At 37.2% G+C, this 19264-nt stretch overlaps 1 protein-coding gene across 2 annotated transcripts in view; it reads left to right on the top strand.

Moving 5' to 3' along the window:
• Positions 1-19264, top strand: part of ACAP2 (ArfGAP with coiled-coil, ankyrin repeat and PH domains 2) — a 63806-nt gene that overhangs the window by 27641 nt on the left and 16901 nt on the right. For both annotated transcript variants that reach the window (XM_059478978.1, XM_059478976.1), the window contains exons 8-11: positions 207-302; positions 5054-5128; positions 11696-11808; positions 18379-18430. In XM_059478978.1, the coding sequence (XP_059334961.1) occupies positions 207-302; positions 5054-5128; positions 11696-11808; positions 18379-18430 (336 nt within the window). The remainder of the gene's footprint in view (positions 1-206; positions 303-5053; positions 5129-11695; positions 11809-18378; positions 18431-19264) is intronic.

Genomic DNA, 19264 nt, shown 5'->3' with positions numbered 1-19264 from the left:
GAAATTTTTTGCTTGGTTCTGTTCTTGCTTTACTTTGCATCTTTATTTTACAATGTTGGAAGCTCTATGATTTATTGATGTAAAACTATCAGGACACAAGAGGAGAAATTAAACCTGAAACTGTAGGTTATGTGAATTAAGTGACATATTTATGTGATATGTGATACCATTTTTAAGAGAATAAATATTTACTTTGTTCCTTCTAGATGTTATCGTTTATGTATGCACATCTGGCTTTTTTCCATCAAGGCTATGATCTGTTTAGTGAACTTGAGCCCTACATGAAAGATCTTGGTGCACAGGTAACAAATTATTTTAAAAATGCATAACTATATGCTGAAATGAAAGAAATCTTGATATATGCCTGCATATCAGGTACTTCATAGATTTATTCAACAAAAAGGGAGTTGTAGTATGACACAGGCAAAACATTAAAAATATGCTGTAATGAAAGGAATGAAAATAGTTACAAAAAGTTGTCTGTTTACTAAAATTAATACTACCTTTAGGATTTACATACTAAGCATACCCATGTACTCCTCTGTGAGGTACATTGTGATATTCAGGATACTGGATTATTTGCATTTCAAATTTTGTGTATATGACCTATGTTTATAAATATATCTAATAATAAAAAGTAGATTAGGCTGATTTTCCTTCTACTCATATACTTTATTTACTGTATAAGTTATGCAGTCTGTATAATTAAATTTTTATGTGTGTAAATATAAATTTGATGTTAGCAACTTAAACCATAAAATGGAAGTATGATTTTAATAAGTAGTGCAAAATTTAGTTCCTGCATGGAATCCTTCTTACCCAGTTTTGTTGTTTAAGGACAGACATTGACACTTCTGGGTTTTCAGTCAGGGACTCATGAAAAGCTTAGATGGACCACTGCCAGCTGCACACAGGAGACATGGAAAATGGTTTTGCAAATAGATTGGAACATACACTGTTGAACTGGAGATTTGTCTGTGATGCAGGAAGAAGACTCAGCAGTGTCTTGACTTGCTTTTCAGTGCAAGTTATATGAGCACTTTTTATTTGCCTGTACCTGAGGACTTGCAACAAGTGCTCTGATACAAACTCCTCTGTTGCCACTTCCCAAACAGATCTACAAAGGAGCTAACCAAATTTTTAAGTGTCTGTCCAGGTAAAAAAGCAAATAAAAAGCAAACTTTTACATTCATCTTGAGTAGATGCATCACTGAATGTCATTCATTGAGTGCCACTGAATGAATAAGAGATTAAATTGTTCTGAGCTGTGCAGTGGAGCAGATTGGGAGCTGTAGAAAATAACTCCAACAACCCAATGGCTAAATAGTTATTTTTCTGCTAGACTAGGCCCCAGTTAGGTCTTAATTATGTGTAGAGACATGTCAGGTCTTGGTGTAATAGGGGCACCTGAACAGTTCAGGTAGATGTTACTCTTCCATAGTTTGCCCTTTATTCTTCAACACCCTTCTAGTTGGGCTGTAAGTGTTGAACTGTAGTGTCTGGCTGTGTAACTCATGTCCTGTACTGCTGTGGAAGAGGAGATAGGGAAAGGAGAGACAAACTGTGGAGTTAATAGTGGGTTATGACATCAGCCAGGCTTCAATGTTTCCATTTCATTGATGTGATTGGAGCAAGAAAACACAAGGTTATTTTTGAATGTCTGGTCATGCTTTTGCTTGATCTGGTAAGGAGCACTGTGTAGCATTCATTTTGGTGCTGGTATCATAGCAACTGAAGGAGTTAAATTTAGAAAATCCATCGCTAAGAATGTTTTAAATATATTGCAGTTGGAGCAAGATGGACTGAAGACCCTAAAGTTGTACAACTCAAGCAATTGTTCTTTTGTAGCATACCTTGGCATTTATGTAAGGGATATTTTTCATGACAGAAGCAGATTTGTAAATAACTGTTGAAAGTTTTAACAATTGATGGCTTTGCAGCTTTTACTGGTTGAAGCTTCTGCCTTTAACAAAGTATGTTGTGACATAACGGGGATTTGCTGGAATTTGTGAAAATGCTGTTAGATTCCTTCTGTTGGTGAGTGAGCTTTCATTCCTAGGTGAATTTTGTGTATGATCTTAATTACAAGGGTTAACAGCATCTGAAGTAATAAAATTGATCTTAAATAGTATAGTTATCATTTTGAATTATTTTTGTCTGTATTTTCAAAATAACTGTTTCATTGTGATGGAATAGGATTAAGCAATTTTGCTTTCTGGTTAATTCAGGTCAGGGTAGGATGCCTTTGGAATCAGATCATTTTATGGTAATCTTTAATAATGTGCAAGCATAATAGGAGCTTTTGCATGGAAACTATGGGTTTTGGTTCTTTTCATAAGAAATGTGGTATTACCTTAAAAAGAAAACATTTGAATTTTCATTGAAATGACTACTCAAAAAGCTAAGTATTTTAGTCTGACTTAATTCTCCTCAGAATGCCAGTTAGAGCATTATTTTTGTAAAAATACATTTACCAGTAAATGCAGTAGTTTGAAAAACCTAATTTTCTGAAAATTATTCAGTAATACTATAATGACTGGGATTTTGATAGTTTAGTTGTGATTTGCTACAGCTTCTTTTGATAGTTATATGCTGTTGGTCTCTTCTAAGACAATTGATGTGCTGCTCACCTGAGTGAAAAGGAAGAAACTCTGGTTTGAGCTTGAAAACAGGAATGGTGCAATGCTGTCTTCATAGCAAAAAAAGTAACTGGTGGAATGAGCTGCTGTTAAGAGTTCTGTTTTGGCTGTGGTAAATGTACCCTCAAACGCTTGTATTCAGGGTAAATTAGAGCTAATTGCCCTACCCTGAGTGACTGCCTTCTGTTTCATCTAATGGGGTAGAAGGAAGAATTTCTTGAGGGCCATGTGCAGATTCCTGAATCTGAAGTTTTAGCAAGAAACTAAAATTCTGGATTCCTATAAAATTTTGAACAACACTTGAGCCAGTTCTCATCTTTATCACAGGAGAAAGGGTTTCTCAAGGGTTGTTGATGCAAAACAGTCTTTGAGCCCAGTCTGTTTTAGAGGCTCAAAGACTGTTTTGCATCTGTGTTATTTTTAAGTGCTAAAGTTACATAGATCTGGCATTTGGACACTTCAGCCTTCAATGTGTTCCTGTTCACAAATACCTATAAAGGTGTGCAAGTGCTGATATGGCCTTTTGAGCCAGAGGGGAAGACAGGGAGAGAAGAGTTAAAGAAAATAAAAGAGAACAGAATTGGATCCAGATGTTTCAGCTTTCTGATGGCTCCATAATTGTTGGAGAATGTCTAGCACAAGGGTGTAAGGGCCTGTTATTGTCCCTTTTCTGTTATTTATATCATGCCCTGCTTGGTAAATATATCATTATATTTACTAAGCAGGGCAGGTAAAAGACTGGGGAGCCAGCCAGAGTTGGCAGGGCCTGCCACTTGTGGTTCTGAGAGCGGGTGGAGGGGATGCTGTCTGTGGGTGGATCAGAGGGTCTGTGAGTCAGTGTGCCCTGTGCCAGTGAGAGCCCCAGCTGGGAGCTGCTGCTCCTGCTGTTCTGGCTATGGGCCTGCAGCAGAGGCAGCCCTGTCCCACAGACAGGGAGAGCCACGGGCTGAGCCCTGCACACGGTGCTGTGTCTGCACCGCCGGGCACGGCTGTGTCTGCACCGCCGGGCATGGGCACGGCTGTGTCTGCACCGCTGGGCACGGCTGTGTCTGCACCACTGGGCATGGGCACGGCTGTGTCTGCACCGCTGGGCATGGGCACGGCTGTGTCTGCACCACTGGGCACGGGCACGGCTGTGTCTGCACCGCTGGGCATGGGCACGGCTGTGTCTGCACCGCTGGGCATGGGCACGGCTGTGTCTGCACCGCTGGGCACGGCTGTGTCTGCACCACTGGGCATGGGCACGGCTGTGTCTGCACCGCTGGGCACGGCTGTGTCTGCACCGCTGGGCATGGGCACGGCTGTGTCTGCACCGCCGGGCATGGGCACGGCTGTGTCTGCACCACTGGGCATGGGCACGGCTGTGTCTGCACCGCTGGGCACGGCTGTGTCTGCACTGCTGGGCATGGGCACGGCTGTGTCTGCACCGCCGGGCATGGGCACGGCTGTGTCTGCACCACTGGGCATGGGCACGGCTGTGTCTGCACCGCCGGGCATGGCGCGCTGCGGCCGGGTAATGGCAGCCTTGTGTTACAGGCTGTAAGTACCAAACCCGCTGGGCTTTCAGGCAACATCTGCTTCCCCACTGCATTTCTAACTTAAACATGAAGGCCTGGATAAAACAAACAAACAACAAAACCAAGAGAATCAAAACTGTAAAACAAAAACAACCAAAACAAGCAACTCACCACAGAAGAAAACCCCAATCAAACTTTCTCTTACAGGGTATCTTAAATTTCCTCCTTTTTCTTTTTTTGTGGTTGTAAAAGGAAATTTTTTGGCTAGTGTCCTTTTTATCATCAGAGACTTTGTAAGGATACTAACTTAAATATTCTCTGTTATGTTCAAAACCATATTTTTATTTTCAAAATTAATTTGTCTCTACCTAAGATCTCAAGCAATCTTTCTCGAGTACTGCTGGTCAGCTGATCAAAACTATTGACACAAAATCCTGATTGAGACAGTTCTCTCACTTTGTGGAGGGAAAAATCCATAGCATTTGCTCCTTCTAGTTTTTGCTGCTCCTGCCAGTGCTGCTGCATAGGCCAGCAAGAGCAGCTAAAGCATGAGTCATCCTCCTGGGAGACTGAGCACCAATGCGGTACAGAGGCGCATATGCTTGGCACCATGCTGTTCTTTGAGACAGTTCTTCTAATGCTCACAAGAAATGTACACCTTGGTAGAGGTTAATTCAGGGTGGCAGAGCAGTGCTTTAAACGAGGCTTCAGTGGTTATTCAAGGTAAACAATTTGTGACAAAGAAGTAATTATGCTATGCAAATAAAATAAAAGTCTTGCAATGTCTAGACATAATGTGGTAGTTCTTTTTTTTTTTTTTTTGTCAGCATTGTGAAATCTACTGAGCCAAATTTCTTATGATAATTGAAAGATCCAATTTTGTGTTTCTCTTTACAGCTGGATCAGTTGGCTGTAGATGCTGCGAAGGAGAAGAGAGATATGGAGCAAAAGCACTCCACTATTCAACAAAAGGTACTTGACAGAATGTAAAAGGCAGGCTGCACACACCTTTTTTTTTTTATCTGTAGCATCTCTCCCCAGCATCTCTGCATCAGAACTGCAAGGGATGGTATTTTTAGTGCAGAGAGACAGACTGACATGTCATTAAGTGTAAGGTTGGATTGCAGATACTAATTTTGTGTTACTGAACAAAATATTATGCATAGTTTTTACTGAAACATAAATAGAACAGTAGAATTTATTTGAATGCTGGGATTCTAGCATTTCAGTAGAACTCCTAATTTCTATTACCTCTTGAATTTAATAAGTTGTACAGGTTTTTGTGTTTCTATGCTGTGTGTACAAGAGGTGTATGTGCTGCACAGCCCTACAGCAATAAGTTTCACTTTGGACTGTGCCAAATCCAAGTGCAGCACTTGGAGCTTGTGTGGCAGCTGCTGTTGCATATGAAGAACAAAAGTAAACTTTTGTAAAGAGTGTCTAATGTACTGGTTCAACTGTGCACAGATATGAAATTGAGAACTTTTAATTGGTGTTTTGAGAGAGATTTGTGCAATAACTCTTTTTACTTCCTGAGAAAAAATTAGGTAATTCATGTTGGGGGAATGACTTCTGTTGTTTGGATGTTTCAGAAGCTCTAGATCAGTATTGGTTTTGCAGGTATAATGCTAGAAGTTAAAAATATTTCCACTGAACTCTCTGGTAGTGAGCTACAGGCACTTTTGAAAGGTGTTAGATACCAGTTTAAAGGTAATGCTACACTTCTTATTCTCATTCAAATATGTTCTGGATCTGTTCAGGTGGCATAAATTTTAAAAAATCCCACTCAATAGAAATGAAATCTGATAACTAAATAAATTCAGGAATGAAAACATTCTGAGATTATAAGTTGGGTAGCCTTAGTAGGAGCCAAAATTAATACTCATGGGAGAAGATAATATCTTTGGTTGCTGTAAACATTTTTATTGGTGCATCCTGTCATCCCTTTAGGAGCTGGTGGGAAGCATTAGGATTGCTGTGAAATTGAGCAGATGTGATGGTGAGGGCAGAGCTGACATGCTGTGCTTGGAGTCAGGAGAGAACTGCAGGCAAGGAGGGGGAAGAAAGGGGGAAAATGGGAAAGATGGAACTAGAGAATTAATGTTGAAGGTCAAATTTTAAGTTTTTTGGGCTTAAAGGCTCAGTTTCAGAAATGAACAGTAATTGAGAGGTTCTGTGTTAAGAGAACAGTGGTGCTTGCTGAAGATGTAAGTTATGGGCAGTTATCTTTTAATTAGCTATAGTTAGAAATAATAACTAGTTACCATAGTTATGGTCACTGCTGTTGCCAATGGTGTTTACAGTCTTTGTTTTTTCTTCAAATGCTGCTTAAGGCTGCTTTACAGGTAAACTATTTCTACTAGTTTCAATTATTGCTGAAACTTTTAAGCTTCATGAAACTTGATAAGACATATCTGTGTGTAATATAAATATTCTTGATTTCCAGTAGAAGTGACAAGCACAATAACATTACTTTTATTGTTGCTTACTTTACTTGACAATTTAATGCTGGCTCTAAAATATAATCGGGGCAGTTAGAATGTACTGTATGTTGTCCACTTAAGTTCTGTGTTTTGAGTTGTGTTGTCTCCTGTCCTTATCAGTGAAGTCACTGTCACATTATGTGCTGATAATGGTTAGACTGTGCTTTATTGGAGATTCCTCTTACAGCTTGTCCAATCATTTTCTTATTTCCTTATTCAAATCACATTGTCTGTTTTTGTCTCATCCTACTTGCTTTTCCCAACCTTCACACTAAGTTAGCTTCCAGCTCATCAGGATTTCAGAACTGCCTTAGACTCTGGATCTTTTTATCACTACTTGTCATCTGGTCACCCTGTCCCAGATGGCAGTTTTATTCCCCATTCTCTCCTCATGTCTTGTCATGTTGTTTTCCACTATGTTCCCAAATCTTCCAGTGCCAAATCCTTCCATGTTTTTTAACAACTGAAACTTCTGAAGCTTATTGTGTTGAATATTCCATGAGGTATATATGTATTTAATATACTGAAGTTCTAATCTAATGCTTCAGAATGATGCCTTTCCTTCATTGTGTGGATAAAGAGCAGTTCCTTTTCTGAAATGTATAGGTAAGTGCATACGTGCACACACCTACCCACCTACTACCTGTGTTTGCATATATGTGCATATGCATGCAGAACAATTGCACTAATTAAATAACCCATCTCACTTTTCTGTATAATCATTGTCCTTAATTAGGCTGTTGATGGAGAGGCTATTAAAAGTGTCATGGAAGGGCTTGGTCACCACTACAGTGTGATTTCTTTTTTAGCAGAGCTGATAATCTGATTTACTTTCTTAAATTGCTTATAAGTTTTGTGGTCTATTTACTCAGCATATATGCAGGAAACATTTTTCTTAACTTTATTTTTTTCAGTGTAAGAAAATATTTTTTCTGTATTAAACTGGAGCAACACATGCTGTGAATTAATCTAGAAATTTCATGATCATTCTGGGAAATTTTTGTAAAATATTATAAGTAAAGATTAATATTAAAAGAATGGTGTCACAATGTCAATACATTAGACATGACTGTTGTTTTCTGAGCAGTTTGCAGCCCATTGCTGTAGCAGCACATTTAATTAAGAAATATTTTAAAAATCTGTTGCACCTGCAAATAGCTGCATGGCTTTTTGGTGTTGTGTCAGACCTAATATTTTGTTGTAAAATGAATATGATATAGGAAAAGTATTTGCATTGAACTTCAAATAGGTTTTTTTGTATTCAAATCCCTTTTCCAATAAAGTGAAAATCTGCTTCCAAAGAAGTGCTCAGGAAACAGCTGGAGTGAGAATGATTTGAAAATTAACATATTGAGTAAACAAGGTGATAGAAACCAGCTGCTACTACAATAACAAAGCAGGCATAAGCCAGAGCTGCTGTTGAGAAGTTGTGCAGACTAACTCCTGTCTTCAAAACCAGAGATGTGCTTGTATTTCAAGTGACTTGTTTGCTCAATGGCACTCTCACATTCTCTCACTCTGTCTTGGGCTGCAAACCTTGTTACTTGCAGTGTCTGTTGTTTTAAACCCTTCCTCGAGGGACTTTTCAGCTTAAGTGTAACAAACGTCTCTTGCAATGGAAAGGGAATGGGAGCAGCCTTCTAAATGGGGGGTTTGCACAGTTCATGTCTCCTGCTTAGTATATGCTGGCCTAATTTTTCAGGTTAGAGTTTTCTTTAGTACTTATGCTCTCCCAATTACTGCCTTCTTAAAAAACTTTAAAAATGTTGATTCTCTAAAGTAAAAAATAATTTGGGTTACACATTAAATGTTAAAATATAATTCCTAAGATTTACTGGTAGAATGGTTTGATTAGCTTTCATGGCCTGATAGCAATTTTGAAAGTAAATCAAAAGCTCTGCTACAGAAAAGTAATGGAGGGTTTTGTTTTGGGAACAAGAAAATCATACACAGAGAAACAGAAAACGTGCTCTGAAATGAATCAAGGATGTGTGATGAATTGATACGCTCATACGAAAATGCATTCACTGAAACACTGTCAAGAATATTAAGTGCTCTGTGACACACCAGATTAGTATTATTTCTGGAGATGAAAGTTGTTTTTCCATTGCCAGCTGGTTTGCTATACCCCATGGACATTTAAAGAAAAAGGGTGGAAAAAAGGCATGAAAGCATGCTGTGTGCTTCACTTATATAACCCACTTCTACATGTTTCTCTTCCAGTAACAGCCAACCGTGAAAAATCAGTGTCAGAATAGAAGCCATAGATGTTTATTCTTTCAAAACTGAATGAAATGTGTGATGTAGCACTTCAGTGAAAATTACATAATTCTGGCTACATTTTCTTAGTTCTGGTTAGGTGAAATCTACTTTAGTCCTGACACCTAATTAGTTTAATTATGTTTAAAATGAAGGCTTTATCAGTTGTGTGCCTGCTGGCAGAATACACAATTCTGAATCACATACAGTGACTGAGTTTGTTAACATGTGATTCTCTTATGCAGGACACTGGAAAGATATGGGTGGATTTTTCTCCACCCCAGATTATTTTTCATGATTCATTAAACTTTTCCATGCACCAAGATAAAAATAAACTATAATGTGACTGCTTTGCTCCTGTTTTTTTAATTGTAGAATAGCAGAGACTAAGATCAGAACACAGCTGATTTTGGTTTTTTTTTCAACTTTTATCCATGGAATTGAAATGGGGCATTTTTTTTCTGATTGTTTTTCCTAATCACAACTTTATCAATGAAGTTTTATGGATAAAGCCCATGGAAGCCTTATTCCCTCCCCCTTCCAGCTGATAGTCTCCCATGTTCAGTTAAGGAGATATTTGACATTTGCCTCTGTACTCTTAATGTCTTTTTCTGCTCTGTAAAAGTGGAATTCAATCAGGGAAGTAATTAAAAATGACACTAAATGCATTTCATGAGAAGGCTCAGTGTTTTAGATAATTCTGAGCTAGAGTGTGGCATGGTAAATGATCCATATACACCTTCAAAGCACAGATCTGGAGTCATTGGAAAAGACAGCTGCATTTTCTGCAGCAGTTCTCCGGACCCAAAGGAAAATGTGATTACTTAGTAGGTTGGACAAAAAAGACTGGGGAAATGTATGTTGTCTTCAACTAGACAAGGAGCTGCAGGCATCACTGAGGCAGGAAGATGCAAATCTTTAGCAGATTTCATTATGTTTGGGAGCTGGTAAGTTAGAGTAATTTATCAGTTTTTGGGGAATGTAGGGAATGTGACATCAGCATGTCTAAGTTTGTGCATAGTGGTTTTATCTTTTTATTTTGAGAGTTTACATGAAGTCTTTTATGTTCAGCATGTTCTGATCTAGAAAACAGGCAGAAAATCAAAGTTATTAGTTGGTGAATAATAAATTTAAAAATTTGATTTTGTTTTGGTGAAGAGTTCTTTTGTAACTAGTATGTTTATTCAGATCAGTCTATGGTAGTGATGTGATAGTTCTGTTTTCTTTCAGAACTCTTACATTGATCATCCGTCAATTCAATCATAAAAATCAGATTTAACATTTCAACATTAGGTAATCTGTCCAGATTAGTAATAGATGAAATAGTAATAGATTAAAACAGTGAATAATTTTAAGGAATTTGTGCTGTTCTGAGTGGGGAGCTTAGAAGGGCCCATTTTAATATCTGTAACCATTTCACTATCATGTGTAATTAACCTTGGATTGGACCAAACCATCTGCATGTACAAGAGTAAACATCATGTGTAGCACGAAAGTTGTTTGCATCCTGGGCTATTACCTGGGGATAATGACCATGTTGGTGTTGAAGCTACTTTTTTAATATATATATTTCTTGCCTCTTTTCCTTTATGTATAGACAAATTCCTAAGAAGCAAAGTACAAAGCAGAGACTTTCAGATATACTTATTACACAAAGCTGATGTTTGCAATTTACAAAAAGTATTCAGAAAGTCATAATACAAAATGTTCTGTCTTTTCAGTATTTAACTTGTTTGGTTTTTTTCTTCTGAAATTTAATTTTCAGTAATGTGTCTCTTACACCCATGTTAAGGGGAAGAAGCCGTATGTTGCTAGTCTACTTTAAAGATATATATTTTAATAACAGTGAAATAAAATTACAGCAGGTATATTATTTTCATTGCTGGACAGAGTTGTGAAAAATGATGTCATTCCATGTGTGCTTTTTCATGCACCCTTAGTAGATGTTAGCCTCCCACTCTGAATATCTGAGCTGTACCTCCCTGGGAAGAGCCCATGCTGTTCTCAATGGGATGTGAAAGCAAATGATCATCACATGTTTTATTACTTAGTCTACCCTACCTTTGCTAAAGATGAGATGATAAGATAAGCAGTCAGCTTTTCTAAAGCCCAGAAAGCTGCTATTAATTGTTATTAGCTGGGTTTAGTTGTTATTAGGTTGATGGAAATGCATATTCCCTTGTCCTACTTGTAATTTTGTAATCTTATCCAAGATCATAAAGAAAAAATTACTGCTAAGATTTGTCATCAGTGCCAGCACCATGATTGCTTTACTCTAGAGTTAACTGATAGCATCATCTTTATTTGATTACTTGTCTTCAAAGTTCCTATGCAGCTCAGCTGTCAACATGACAGAGCTGAAGAAAATGCTAAAGCACAACTGAGTTTGTAAATATCTGCAACAGGCTGCAACTGTTTCTCAGTTTTGACTCTTAACTTTCATGGCTTCTTTCCTCTGCTTTTCTATCCCCTTTCTTGGGAATATATGAGACCATTTGAGCAGACAGTTGAAGCATCAGATGCTCTGTCAGCAATGTTTGCCCTCTATTTGGCTGTAGAGGTCACCAATACCTGAACAAGAAATTCCCCTTGTTACAGGTAAAGTAAAAATCTTCAGCTTCTCATTCCTTAAAATTGCTTTTTTTAAAAAAGCCATCAGGGGCTGAGAGTCATGGTTTGACTAATAAGTGTTGCAAGCAAAACCTTATTCCTAGGTATTTACTCTTTGACAACAGTACTGCTCATATTTGAAGTTTCATTTGAACTGCAGTGTGTTTTTCTTGTTCCTTTGTACTAGGATTATTCCAGTGATGATACTAAACTAGAATACAATGTAGATGCAGCCAATGGCATTGTTATGGAAGGTTATTTATTCAAGAGAGCCAGCAATGCCTTCAAGACTTGGAACAGGTAATTATTCAGAACCTCTATTTGCTGCTAATAAAAATACTGCTTTTTAACCTGAATTCTCATCTGATTCATAATCTCTGTAACTTGAGTCCATAGTTTTGACAGAACCTTGGGGTGACTCTGTTAATTAACTTAGAGATGACACTTCACAGCCATTTTTCCTGGTGTTTTGCAAACCTTTCCCTTGTGAGATTATATGCTAGGAAAGTGTTAGAAGACAGAGTAAAACAGATGTTGTATAGCCACTGGAAGCAGAGAAGCACAGTCATGGACTCAAGTTATTTTTCCTGAAAGATAAGCAATGTAGTTGTTATCCTTTAAAATTCCTCTCCTGTGCAGTGACTTTTGCTTAGTAGTTTTGATGGCCCTTTTGGGAATTCAAAATATATTGTTAGTCATATATCTTTAACAATGCGTATTTTACTACTCTTTAAATATTTTTCTTCCTGAACAGGATTTCTTTTGCATTTCCAAGGGTATGTGCTTTTTTTTGAGGCAATGTATGTGCTGGAGCATTTACAGCACAGCTGGATACAGTTCTTGAATTTTAGATGTAATTTGTTGTGATAAAGAGCTCTCTATTGTCCATGTTCTGCTATTTTTTCAGTGGTGCCTCCGTTAAACTATTTGCTGAGTTTCAAAAGACAGAATGAGCATTTGAGTGGGTGGTCCCTTCCAATATTAATTATTCTGTACTTCCTTGAGCATCTCAGCACACCACAGGCTTGTAAGAAATTGGGATCACTTCAATTAAATCCATAGAATGATGCAAGGGCCACTGGTGTCAATAAGGCTGTGTCTATATTAGCAAGTCATGGGTAACTAGTACAAAGGGTTTTGCTTTGGACTGATTCTGGTCTGGTCCTTTGGTCTAATTATTCATCTGTAATTGTAATGTACTTTCTGGATCAGTTTCATGCAAGCAGAATTCAGAGTTCTCCAGGACAAATCTGTGAAGCATCAGAGGATGGTGAAGGCAGAGCACCAGGAGATGTGCATCAAAAGCACCTTCCTGGTGTGAGGTAAAATGTCAGTGTTAGCATACTGAGAAAATCTCAGTAATAGGGCAGGGATTGTCCTTTGCTGGATTCCCAAGGGGCTGAAAGGTCCTTTTTGCCATTGCTGATGGTGAAACTGTCTCTGGGTTCCTCTTCTGAATAGCAGGAAGGCCTTGCTCTGCAAGGGAGCTGACAGGAGGGAGCAGGGCAGGAGTGTCTGCTTCCACATGCTGTCATTCCTAGGAATACTGTACATGCCTCTTACCTTCAGGTGGTTAGAGAGCAGGGTTCAATTAAAACTAACTTCTGTATGATGGTAATTTAAATGGACACAAAGTAAATAAGGAGAAATTGTAATTAAATCAAGATATACAATGACATTCCTTCAGATTAAGTTACAGATTTGAACAAGTATAATAAAAAGCATATCCAAGTAATAATTTAAGAGGGCAAAGATAAACAGCTTGTTAATGAGTCAGAGCTGCCTACTTTTATTACATAATTGATATTTGCGTATTGTTTTTCCTTCTGTTTATCACAGGACCATTGAATAAAGCAAAACCTTTAACCTTTTTAGTATTAGATTATTAATAATTTATCTCACTGAGATAGACTAGTTGGATGCTTTTAGGCAAAAAAATAGGATTGGATATGCTATCTATAAAAAGTTCTGAAATTTAATCAATCATTTAAATTTTGTATTCCACATGTTCACAAACCATTGCTAATTGCTATTAAACTACTTCTGTCATAAAATATACATTTAAGACCTTAATGAAGACAGTTTTTAATTTCTGAATCTAGTCCCCCATTTTTGCTATGTTTTAATAAAAATAAAGAAGTTTTTTTGTTATTTCTGAATACATTTGTAATTGCTTGCTATACTGTAGGCACAGAAGTGGTCACTGTCTGTTTCCTGTGATGGAAAGTTTTATTTGTACAGTGTTACAGTTTCAGCTGTGGGAAATTGTACTGATTGAAGTTTATCATATATTAGAGATTATAGGGTTTTTCCAGTCACTAGTTAAAGTACAAGAAAGGATTTTTTCATTGCATTAAACTGTTTTGTGCATAAAATTTTACAAAATATCAAAGGAGGAAACATTTAGAGCATTATGTGTTTTATTTTAGGGAATTCTAAGCTGAAGTCAAGACAGACAAGATACTTTTAGTGTTCTTACAGATTAGCAGTTTGCTCCTTTATTATATCCTCGTCTTTAGGGAAGGTGGGTGGAAAATCAACCAGCTGAAACAAAACTAGAGGAATTTGCCTAGAAATACTGGAATTTCCTGCTGTTCTGAGCCAAAGGTGACAGCACTGCTCTTCCTTGCTGACTGCTAAATGCACTCTCAGTATTAATATGGATTAAAATTGGAGGCTTCTCTTTTACCCTCCTTGTTCTCTGTTGCTCTTCTGTTGGTTCTAGACCTTTTTAAGAACTCCATCAAGAGTGAATTAAAGGCACCAAAACCCTTCCTAATGGCCACTATTAGCAGATACTTGCCAACATTAAAAGCATAAGAGATGAGGGTATGATAGGTTTTGTGTTTGACACAGCAGAATGATTCCAGCTGACAAGTGAGAGAAATGTGATGTTTCTCTGTGCATGTCTTGGTCAGTGAAATCCCAGTGGTATTACCCTGGGAAAAGTCTGGTTGCTGGGGGAGAAAAAAAAAAGAAGACTGTATAATACAGCCTTTGAAGGGGGGCAAATCTGTTGTGGTGAATGAAAATTTGTTTCCTGTCCAAACTAATGTCTTGCTAGCATAATGAAATTTCTTCCTGCAGCACCTGGCAGCTTGTGTTTCATCATCTCAAGACTTTAATTATTTGGGCTTTTGCATCAAGTTTCCTGTTCTTGGGACAGTTCTGTGTGACACTGGCTTTAGAAACAAATAAGTGTTTGAGCAGGCTGCAAATTAAACCCCAAGATATTTGCAATTCAGTGTCACTGTGTTTTGAAAGAGATGGAGCTTTTGTAATCTCTTTTTGTTGTGACTAAAAGAACATCATGCACACAAGTATTTCAGATAATGCAGTTCAGTGGAATCAAAATTATATCCTTGTATTGCAGAGTCTTAGAATAACAGGTATGGACATCTGTGTTTAGAATGTATGTCTGTCTGTTGGTAAATGATACACCTCACTGTACACCAGTTTTCTTAAGGCATTAGGAACAAGAGTCAGGTGCATTTATTATGGAGCAGTAGCTGGAAAGCTTTTTCAGTTCCCAGAAATTCAAATGAAAAATAAGTTCATATCATAAAGAAGGAATAAATGTGTGTAGGGAGAAAAGCATTTGTCAGACCACTAGTATGTTCCAAATAGGTTTTAGATTAGGTGCAATAGATGTTTTCCTTTTTAATTCTGCTGTATTTTCAGATCATGCTAATTCTTTTCTTATTTTGCTCATTTTGCATTTTTCATCCCTTTTCCTCCTTTCCCTTATGTTTTAATCCTACCCCATTTTTTCACATGACAGGAAAAAGCCAGATCACATCAGGTACCAACCAGCTTCTTTTATACCTTCCCAATGTTTCCTTGGCACGCAAAAAGCTCTTCATTAACCCTGCATTTAATTTGATTACTTGCAATGGATGTATAAGTGACTCAGTCTAAGAAAATAACAGAAGGATTCTGCCTGGGATGCCAGTATACCTGCTGCTCAATTCCTTTAAAAGATTCAGAAAGATTGAGTTGGATTTTAGCTAAAAAAGGAATTAAAGCCAAGTTTCTGCACTCAAACTTCTGAGCATACAAGATCAATGTCTTGCCTTTTTCCAATTGAAGTTGATGAGATTTTTTTTTTCTTATCAGCTGCATTGGGAATAGACATGTACTTTTAAATGTTGTGCATTATTAATTACTGTTTTAATTGTGTGCTGCTAGCAACTAGAGGAGAAAACTGTTTCTGAGAATTGTAAATCACAATTCGTTGTTTTATGTAAAACTCAAATTTGATTTTTTTTTTTGAGTATTACTCTCAGTTCTCAGAAATTAGGATTTTTTCTAAAGATTTTCCATTGTTTCCTATTTAATAAATACAGTTTTGAATTGTGTAGGTGTACATGATGGAAAACATTCAGTTTTTAAACAGGAACAACTGTATTTAACCACTACAAAATGAGACAGTGTAAACTACTTTAATATTCCAAAGAATGTTCTCTCCTTCACCATGCTTCTCTCTTGCTTTTGACAGAATAACACATTTAAGGAAACTTTGGTAATAATCAGTACTTACTGCACACATGATGCCTGAAGATTTTAAATTATTCTTAGAACCTGATAGATGTGGGTTACCCTTTAGCAGCACCTTCAGCACAGAGATTGTACCTCAGAAGTTCCTGGCTGATGCTGCTGTAGACCCCCAGCAGTCTGTTTGCTACAGTAAAGTGAAGAGTTTGTTGATGGTATTTGGTTAATGAGGAATAACTCCAAGTTCTTGGCCTGAATAAAACTGCTGTGGTGCTGACACCTTGGAGGGCAGTATTGACACTTTCATCTTGTTAGAAAAAAATTTAAATGTATTAGCTCTGACATCTACTTACAAGTTATCCAAAATTGTAAATTGTTGATCTCATTCAGTAAAAATTTATTTTAGAAAAGCACCAAAACCTGCACCCTTTGTGGCTGGACTGAATTTTTTTTAACAGATTTAATTTCTCTACTAGGGAAAAAAAAAGGAACTTTCAAAATTTCTAGACTAGGTTTTAAAGATGGCACAAATTTGTGTTACAATTTGTGTGTTCACTTATATCCAACTGATGAGATTAGAGCTTGTTTACTAGAGTAACTCATGAAATATTTAGCTGTAGAACAAATGAAGCATTGCATTAATGATGTTAATTGCACTTCCTAAGGCTCTTACTAGGGATTTGCTCCATTGCTCGTTGTCATGGGGCAAGGCTGCTTTTTTCCCCCTTTACCACTCCCTTTATCACTTAGGCACTGCTTTTCATGTTGTTCTCTTTTGTGTTATGTTCACAAAAAGCACATGAAAAATGACATGAGTTTATTTCCTTTTCAAGTCTGCTTTTTTGTTAAGTTTCCTATATGAATATTAGCAATAACCTGCCTTATATTTGGAACACACTTACTGCATCTGTAAATAGATAGTAAAGATGATCCCTTTTCAATTGCAGTGACTAAAACTACTGCTGTTAATAAATTTAAAAAATCAAGAATGACAAGAGATCCTGTTGTTGCTTTTTAAATTAAATATATCTGCACAACATTTGAAAAGATTGTTAAAAGGTAGAATCTCATCTGTCTATGAAACACTAACCTTTCTAACAAATACTAGATTTTCTGTTTGGGATCTAACATTTTTTGTATATATTAATTTTTCTTAACCATCTTTGTGCACTTCTTTCCAGGAATGGCTTGTGGTGTTGAATAAATACATGGGGCCCTCTTGTTACTAATTGTAGTAAACTGTAGTTTGATGCTCAACAGCCTGTGGAGAATAACAAGATCTGTTCCAACACAATATTTTGTGTACTGTTACCATTCCAACTAACTGGTAGTGCAGGAAAAAGTGATGTGTGGTAAAGGTTGGGTATTGGAGATGATTGAGGAATGATGCTGTGGTAAACACAGGTTTGCATTATAAGCCTTAACAAAGTATAGTGTAAATTTCACTGAATTGTCTTGTACATTCCCTTCATTTTTGTCAGTGAAAATGAAACTGTGGTTATTGGTTTGCTTTTATTTTGTGCATCCCAGAAGAACTAAAAAGGCATGGTTATGTCTACTGGGTTTTTTGTTTTTTTTTTTCATTCAGTGGTCTGATAAAACATTGTTCAAGATCTGAGGGGGTTTTTTCCCCAAAGTGTGAGTGATTTTTCCATTCTCTGAGATGTATCCTGTGTGAACAATGAGTTTGATAAGGAAGGATACAGTTCAGAGGAGTTTTTAAGCATTATATTATCTTTTGGATTTTACAGGATACCTTCATTAAAGCATTTATTTGATTTATTTTATTTTTCTTCAAAGCTGAGGCTTAATTTAGGATCCTACTTAAAAGGTTTTCATTGGATTTTTTTTTTTAGTTTTTATATGCACTGTTTTTATTCCAGACATGCCCAATGTAGATAGATATTAAACCTGCATGAGATAGCAACACCAAAGCATTTTCTGTGCTTTAGTAAGTTAGTTCTACTCCCAGAAATATTTCAGGATTAGTTTACATGGGTTTAAGTATTTATGTTATTCAAACTATCTGAATTTGTGTTATCAAACAACTACTTAAAATCATAACTTGCTGCTAAAATGCAGAAGGAAATGTTCTTTAAAATGAAAGTGTTTTGTGTAATAGCTTAACTAATGTTGTCATAACATGAATGTGTTTGTTTATGACTCAAATTATTTGAACCTTGCTTTCTTTTCTGTTTTGTCTCTGCTTTCCCTTTTTTCATTATTGTCATGAAATATTTGCCAAAATTGACTGCAGTATTACTTTGCTGAATTCTTTCATGCAGTCTCTTTGTAGACTGTATGTTAGCACATGCCAGTCACATAAGCACTGTAAAATCAGTTATGTTTTCTCTGGATGTCTCTTCATTTGAATAGGCGCTGGTTCTCAATACAAAATAACCAACTTGTGTACCAGAAGAAATTTAAGGTAGGAGTTGAAAACTGGCTTGGGATAGTTTGGGGTTTGGGTGATGATTTTTGTGATTGATTGGGGAATGTGAAGATCCTGTGTGATTTTCAACAACCTACTGCTTTCTTCTAAATTAGTTTCTCCCTTTGTAAAATGAGACTAATAGCTACACTGACAGATTCTGAGATTCCTGTGCACTGATTGTAAGCACATACTTTATTTGCTGTGGGTTTTGTAACCTAGTTAGAGCTTTAAAAGTTGTTGGTCCCAGAAGGCTTGTGCTCACTTGCTGGCAGTCAAATATTCCATGCTGCTCTCTGAGCAGTTGTGTTTAACTCTTTCAGGACTTGCTCCTCCAGTTACTTACTGGTTCATGCACCCAATTCAGCAAATGGGGAAAAAAGCATGAAAGCCTGTTAGAAAGCAGTCAGGGCTGCTAAATACATGTATTTAGTGTTGAAAATGCACAGTGGTTCAGCAGTCAGTATCTGCCTTGTTGCTGGTGGGAAGTGCAGCTGTTTTATGTTAAATCAGCAAGTCCAGCTCTGCCCCAAGCCATAGAAAGTTTTCAGTCAGGTTTTGGGCCCTTCCTCCTTTGTTTGCTGTTCTAGAATCTGCTTTTGCACCAAGGAGCTGTAGCTGTTCTTCAGGTTTGGAACAAACAGAGACTGTATGGAGATGGTGGGGGAAAAAAGAAGGAGCTTATGGCAATTAATTCTTCTTCACTGCAAACAGAGGGCTCAGAGGCTGTTCCTTGATATCTGATGCTGTCAAATCAAGCAGCTTCATTTCTGTGGTTGGAAAGAAAACACACAGTTGAGTTTGTTTGAGCATGTTTGGTTGGGCGTTCTG

This window comes from Ammospiza nelsoni, chromosome 10 (genome assembly GCF_027579445.1).
Source record: "Ammospiza nelsoni isolate bAmmNel1 chromosome 10, bAmmNel1.pri, whole genome shotgun sequence".
In the NCBI taxonomy this organism is placed as follows: domain Eukaryota; kingdom Metazoa; phylum Chordata; class Aves; order Passeriformes; family Passerellidae; genus Ammospiza; species Ammospiza nelsoni.
This window is presented reverse-complemented; position numbering and strand designations above follow the sequence as displayed.